The following is a 7238-nucleotide window of genomic DNA, read 5'->3' as shown; positions in this document are numbered from 1 at the left end:
AACCTACCCCTGTGGCCATGCATGTGGAGTCCTGGCCCCATCAAGGCCCGTGTGGTCAGACACACCTGTCTCCACCACAGCCAGACCACAGGCCAGACATGACGTGGAGGCAAGCGGCCACAATGTGGAGGTGGAACAGGAAGTGGGTGAGGGACCCCATCTAGGGGCCAGATACACAGTCATGCAGCCCCCTCACCACTCAGTCTGACCCATCCACAGGCAACCACACACAGAGAAAAACAGCTTCCAGCCAAGTCCTAAGCTCTCTCCCATAGGGCAGATGGCCTTTAGCCACGAGGATGGACCTTCAGTGTGGGATCACCTGAGCCATGGGAGACCTGACTGCTCCCCTGTGAAGGTGACTCAACAACCTTGAGCAGGTGGGTCCCAGTACCATCTGAACTTCTCTGCTCATTGGTGCACTGAGGAGTCTCAACCAGGCCAGGCCTAAGAACATAAGATAGAGAAGCATTAGCAAGAAGGAGAAGGTGATTCAATGAGCAAGAGCCAGAGGAATACAGGACACAAACACAGGCACAAGGCGGTGTCGTGGTCTGAGCTGCAGAGAAGAGAGAAAAACTGGTGAAACCCAGCTTCCTGGAACACAGCAACAAGAAACTCCCAGGCTAGACAGAGGCAAGGATTAGGGGACAGCAACAAAGGATGGTGGTGACTTGGGCTGCCAGGGCTGAGCTGAGCTGGATTTAGCCAGGCTGAGCTGGACTAAGCTTAGCTGAGCTGAATGAGACTGATCTGGGCTGAGCTGGGACAAGGTAGGCCAAGTTGGGCTGACTGAGCTAGTCTAGAATGGGCTGGGCTAATCTGAACTGCATTGGTCTGAGCTGAGCTGAGCTGAGCTGAGCTGGGCTAGTCTGAACTGCACTGGTCTGAGCTGAGCTGAGCTGAGCTGAGCTAGGCTAAGCTGGACTAGGCTGAACTGGACTGGTCTGAGCTGAGCTGAGCTAGGCTAAGCTGGGCTAGTCTGAACTGCACTGGTCTGAGCTGAGCTGAGCTGAGCTGAGCTAGGCTAAGCTGGGCTAGGCTGAACTGGAATGGTCTGAGCTGAGCTGAGCTGAGCTAGACTGAGCTGAGCTAGTCTGGACTGGACTGCTCTGAGCTGAGCTGAGCTAGGCTGAGCTAGATTGAGCTGAGCTAGTCTGGACTGGACTGGTCTGAGCTGAGCTGAGCTAGTCTAGAATGGGCTGGACTAGTCTGAACTGCACTGCTCTGAGCTGAGCTGAGCTGCGGTAGACTAAGCTGGGCTAGGCTGAACTGGACTGGTCTGAGCTGAGCTGAGCTGAGCTGAGCTAGACTGAGCTGGGCTAGGCTGGACTGGGCTGGGCTGAGCTGAGCTGAGCTAGGCTAGACTTAGCTGGGTTAGTCTGAACTGGACTGAGCTGAGCTGAGCTGAGCTGAGCTAGACTGAGCTGGGCTAGGCTGGACTGGACCAGTCTGAGCTAAGCAGAGCTAGGCTGAGCTAGATTGAGCTGAGCTAGTCTGGACTGGACTGGTCTGAGCTGAGCTGAGCTAGACTAGACTGAGCTGGGCTAGTCTGAACTGGACTGGTCTGAGCTGAGCTGAGCTAGGCTGAGCAAGGATAAACTGGGCTAAGATGGGGTAAGGAGTCCTGACTTGGGTAACTGAGCTAGTCTAGAATGTAGTCTAGAATGGGATGAGCTGAACTAGACTGGTCCAAACTGGACTGAGCTGAGCTGGACTGGGTAGAATCAAGTGGACTGGGCTAAACTGGGCTGAGTTAGGCTAAGCTAGCATAGGCTAGAATGCTCTGAATTTGACTGATTTAAGCTAGTCTGGGGTGGAAACACTAAGCTAGACTGAGCTGGGCTGGGCTGGGTTGGGTTAAGTTCAGTTGAGCTACAGTAAACTAGATTGGGCTAGGCTGAGCTTGCTACACCAAGCTCAGCTTGTCTGGCATGAGTTGAGCTGGGTTGAGCTGAGCTGGGCTAGACTAGGGTGGTATGAGCTTTGTTGCCCTGGCCTAAGTAGACTTGGATAGGCTGAGCAAATCTAAGATGGAATCTGGGCTGAGATGAAATAAAACAGGCTTGGTTTAGCTGATTGAACTGTCTAGACTGAGCTGGGCTTAGAGTGACCTGAATTGAATTTGGTTTCTCTAGCCTGGGCTTCGCTATGCTGAGTTGAGTTGAGCCAGGTTAGACTGGGCTGGCTGAGCTAGCCTGAACTGCTGAGTTGAGTTGAGCTAGGTTAGACTGGGCTGGCTGAGCTAGCCTGAACTGCTGAGTTGGTCTGAACTGACCTAAGCTGGGATGGGCTTGCTGAAATGGACTGGGCCAAGCTGGTTTGGGAAGGGATTAGCTAAAATAGGCTGAGGTGGACCAGGCTGAGATGAGTTAGGATAACCTGAGCTATATTAAGAGGATACGATGGGATGGGATGAGTTATCCAAGGCTAAACCAGGCTAGAATGGGCTAGGGTGAGTTAAACTGGCTGGCTGGGATGTGCTGGGCTGTACTGAGCTGGGATAAACTAGAGTGGACTGGCCAAAATATCTTGGGATGGTCTGTACTGGGCTGGGCTAACTGAGCTACTGAGGCAGGCTAATCTGGGATGGGGTGGACTGAGCTGGGCTAGCCTAAACTAAGCTGGGATGACCTAGGCTAGACTTACAGAGCTAGGCTAGAATTGGCTAGTCTAAGCCAGGCTGCCTGAGCTAAACTAGGCTGAGATGAACCGTAATGAGCTGGGATGAGCTGAGCTAGCCTGGGATGGTCTGGGTTAGGCTAGAATGGACTGAGCTGAGCTCTGCTAAATGGAGGTAAACTAGACTAGGCTGGGCCAGGCTAGGCCAGGCTGGGCTGTGCTGGGTGGATTGTGCTGAGCTGGGATAAATTGGACTGGACTGGCTAAACTGGGCTGGCACGGTATATGCTGAGCTGAGCTGAGCTAGGGGTGGGATGCACTGGATGACTGGGCTAATCCGAGCTAGGCTGCCTGAGCTGGGCTAGGCTGGGCTGAGCTGGAATGAACTGGCATGAGCTGAGCTAGGCTGGGTTAGGCTGGGCTGGGCTGGTGTGAGTGGGTTAGGCTGGGCTGGGCTGGTGTGAGATGAGTTATGCTGGGCTGAGCTGGACAAAGCTAGGTTACACTGAACTGTCTGGCTAGGCTATACTGGAATGAGCTGGGCTGGGCTGGGCCAAGCTGGGTTAGGGTGGGCTGGGCTGGTGTGAGATGGGTTAGGCTGGGCTGAGCTGAGCTAAGCTAGGCTGCACTGACCTGTCTGGCTAGGCTATACTGGAATGAGCTGGGCTGGGCTAGGTTAAACTAAGCTGGGATGAGCCAGAGTGGACTGCATGAGGTAGGCTGGAAGGGCTGGCTGAGCTAGACGAGGCCGGGCTGAGCTGGAATGAGCTGGGTTGAGCTGACTGGGATAAACTTGGCTAGGCTAGAATGGATTGAGCTGAGCTCAGCTAGGATGGGCTGGGCTGAACAAGGCTGAGCTTGCTTCCTAGGCCGGGCTGAGCTTCCCTACGCTGGGATGACTTAGATAGTGTTGCACTGAGGTAGGTTAGACAGGGTTGTCTGAGCTGGGCTGAGCTGGCTGTCTGAGTTGGCCTAAAATGGGCTTAGTTGAGATGAAGTGAACTAGACTGGACTGGGCTGGACTGAGAGTTACTCTGGGCTAGACTGAGCTAGTCTGGGCTAGGCTGAGTTAGTCTGGGCTAGGCTGAGTTAGTCTGGGCTAGGCTGAGCTAGTCTGGGTTAGGCTGAGTTAGTCTGGGTTAGACTGAGTTAGTCTGGGCTAGGCTGAGGTAGTGTGGGTTAGGCTTAGTTAGTGTGGGTTAGACTGAGTTAGTCTGGGCTAGGCTGAGTTAGTCTGGGCTAGACTGAGGTAGTCTGGGTTAGGCTGAGTTAGTCTAGGCTGGACCAAGTTAGGCTGGGGTGGGCTAAACTGAGCTGAACGGGACAAGATAGGCTGAACTGACTGAGCTGGGCTCAGCTGGCCTTGCTGGGCTCAGCTGGTCCACATGGTCTAGCTGGGCTGGCCGGAATGGGCAGAGCTAGGCTGGAATTAGGAGAAACTTGGCTTGGCTGGCTAAGAGGAGCTAACATAAGTCAGGCTGGCTGAGCTAGACTTCACTGTGAGCTAGCCTGGGGTGAGTTAGCATGGCTGGACTTCCTCACAGTTCTAGTCTGAGCTCTGCCAGTTTGTTAAGCTCAGGTGATTGAAAGACTTCGAAAGAAATGTGAACCAACTCTTGCTTCATGGGTCCAGATTATTGCCTCCGTTTGTTTTGTGTGAGTGAAGCCATGCAACTTAGTGTCCAATTCTCACTCCCTCTTCTCCTTCCCTGATTACCTGGTGCAAATTTACATGTACCTGTAAATGGCACCTACATGGACAGAGCCACTGCTCACACTTAGTCCTCTCATCTTTGGGTCCACTGTTTGCTGGGTAGATTGGCAGGTTGCAGGAGTATCAGCTCTGAAGCCAGGACAAGCCAAGTGTAAGGTGAAAACACAATAAAATGGCCTTCTCCCCCCACCACTCCCCAATGTAACCTCCAAGCCAGCTCTTCCCCAACCACTCCTATCCTGTGCTGGCTAAGCTTCAATCTCAGGTTGGCTACCCCAGCCAAGGCCTACCAGTTCTGGTCCTCCTAACCCTAGGATTGAAGTTTACTCTACCCACTGCCCAAACAGGAGTGGCACAAAAATCTGGAGTACTAGACTGCTCAGTAGCATAATCATGTGTACAAAGACACAGTATGTGCAAAGCCCTGCTGGAGGCATTTGGCTAGATCCTTGTGAAAGACTACCTGCAGGTCACGTTCAGAATCTATACAGCCAGAACTGTTGGTCAGCTCCAACTGTGGGTGCACAGTACAGCAGCTATGTGATACTGGGCTGGGTTCTCCTGTATTAAGAACTACCTGCAGGTCACGTTCAGAATCTACAGAGCCAGAACTGTTGGTCAGCTTCAACTGAGGGTGCATAGTGCAGTGGCTATGTGATACTGGGCTGGGTTCTCCTGTATAAAGAAGAGACAGACATGGTCCTTTTTCCTGAAACTGTCTCAAGATGGACAGTGTGAAGCATACTATGTCACGCATGTTTTATGTTCCAGAGTCCCCAAGAAATCCCACCATCTACCCACTGAGACTCCCACCATCTCTGTCAAGTGACCCAGTGATAATTGGCTGCTTGATTCATGATTACTTCCCATCCGGAACTATGAATGTGACCTGGGACAAGAGTGGGAAGGATATAACCACCATAAATTTCCCACCTGCCCTGAGCTCTGGGGGAAGGTACACCATGTGCAGCCAGTTGACCCTGCCAGCTGAAGAGTGCCCAGAAAAAGCATCTGTGAAATGCTCTGTGCAACATGACTCTAACCCCGTCCAAGAATTGGAAGTGGAGTGCCATGGTAAAGAAGGTTAGGGGTCAGCTGGGGTGAGGGGGGATAAATCCTACCTTAACCTGGTATCTGGACCCAAATATCCCTCTGAAACACATCCCCACAGGGAACCTTGGAAACCTCCCATGAGGGATGAGGGAAAGGAGGTGTGGACAGGCTAGAAGGAGCTGAGGCCTCAGAACATCCAGAAAAGGGGACAGCAAAGGAGAAAAGGAGAATATGCTGATTCGCTAGGACTTCTCCATTACAGGTCCAAGTGATTGTCCTATTTGTCCTTCACCAACCTGCCATCCCAGCCTGTCACTGCAGCGGCCAGCTCTTGAGGACCTGCTCCTGGGTTCAGATGCCAGCCTCACATGTACTCTGAGTGGCCTGAAAAGTCCTGAGGGAGCCGTCTTCACCTGGGAACCCACTACCGGGAAGGATGCAGTGCAGAAGAAAGCTGTGCAGGACTCGTGCGGCTGCTACAGTGTGTCCAGCGTCCTGCCTGGCTGTGCTGAGCGCTGGAACAGTGGAGCACCATTCAAATGCACAGTTACCCATCCTGAGTCTGAGACCTCCTTAACTGGCACAATTGCCAAAGACACAGGTGGGCCCAGATGCATACCTGGGACATTGTGTGGTGTTCTCTGCTCACATGCCTGCCTTCATCCTATAATACAGATGCTCGACTGCTCACAGAAGGAAACTGGAGCTATCTGAGGAGCTGCCCAGAAGGGAAGGGCAGAGGGGTCTTTGTTCCCTTGTCTGAGCCATAACTCTTCTTTCTACCTTCCAGTGAACACCTTCCCACCCCAGGTCCACCTGCTACCGCCGCCGTCGGAGGAGCTGGCCCTGAATGAGCTCGTGTCCCTGACATGCCTGGTGCGAGGATTCAACCCTAAAGAAGTGCTGATCCGCTGGCTGCATGGAAATGAAGAGCTGTCCCCTGGAAGCTACCTAGTGTTTGAGCCCCTACAGGAGCCAGGAGACGGAGCCACCACCTACCTTGTGACAAGCGTGCTGCGTGTGTCAGCCGAAACCTGGAAACAGGGTGACCAGTACTCCTGCATGGTGGGCCACGAGGCCTTGCCCATGAACTTCACCCAGAAGACCATCGACCGTCTGTCGGGTAAACCCACCAACGTCAACGTGTCTGTGATCATGTCAGAGGGAGATGGCATCTGCTACTGAGCCACCCTGCCTATCCCTACTCCTTAAATAAACTCTGTGCTCATCCAAAGTATCCCTGCACTTCCATCCAGTGCCCGTCCATCATCCTTAGGGTCTACAGAACGCAGGGAGGGTCAGGGCCCAGGGAGGGAGGAACTCCCACCACCTGAGCTTGTAAGGCCTCAGAGACTTTGAAGGCCCTGCATGCCTAGAGTATATGTGTATGCATGTGTATGTATTGGTGAGTGCTTATGGATGTGGGTCCACATGCCTTCATGTGTGTACCTGTGTGCAACAAAAGAAGAGTGAGTTTGTGTGTGTCTATGGGTTTATAAGTATGTATATGGGTATAAGTACATATGTGTACACTATATCTGTGTCCCTATGGGCATGTGTATACCTGTGTATACCTATGAATATGCATGTATCTGTGTGTGTTCATGTTGGTGGAAACATGTGTGCCTGTGAGTGTGTGTACCTGTCGTGTGAATGTGCAATGAATGGGAGGTAAGAATAAGGTAGGGATGAAATCCAAGGTGAGCAGGATTCAGCTAAGAAGGCAAAGCTCAAGAGAGAGTCCCCGGGGTTGGGACATTTAGCTCAGTGGTAGAGCACTTGCCTAGCAAGTGCAAGTCCCTGGGTTCAGTCCTCAGCTCTGGAAGAAAAAAAAAAAAAGACAAGGGAG

The 7238-nt window shown here is 52.7% G+C and overlaps 1 gene segment (V, D, J or C); it reads left to right on the top strand.

Moving 5' to 3' along the window:
• Window positions 1-270: 270 nt before the first annotated feature.
• LOC116080191 lies at window positions 271-6626 on the top strand. The segment is given in 4 exon segments: window positions 271-380; window positions 5108-5410; window positions 5652-5990; window positions 6180-6626. Coding segments are annotated over 3 exon segments (930 nt in total).
• The last annotated feature ends 612 nt before the right edge of the window (window positions 6627-7238 follow it).

Source organism: Mastomys coucha, unplaced genomic scaffold (genome assembly GCF_008632895.1).
Source record: "Mastomys coucha isolate ucsf_1 unplaced genomic scaffold, UCSF_Mcou_1 pScaffold6, whole genome shotgun sequence".
Lineage (NCBI taxonomy): Eukaryota > Metazoa > Chordata > Mammalia > Rodentia > Muridae > Mastomys > Mastomys coucha.
Note: the sequence above shows the minus strand (reverse complement) of the source record. Positions and strands in the feature narration are given on the sequence as shown.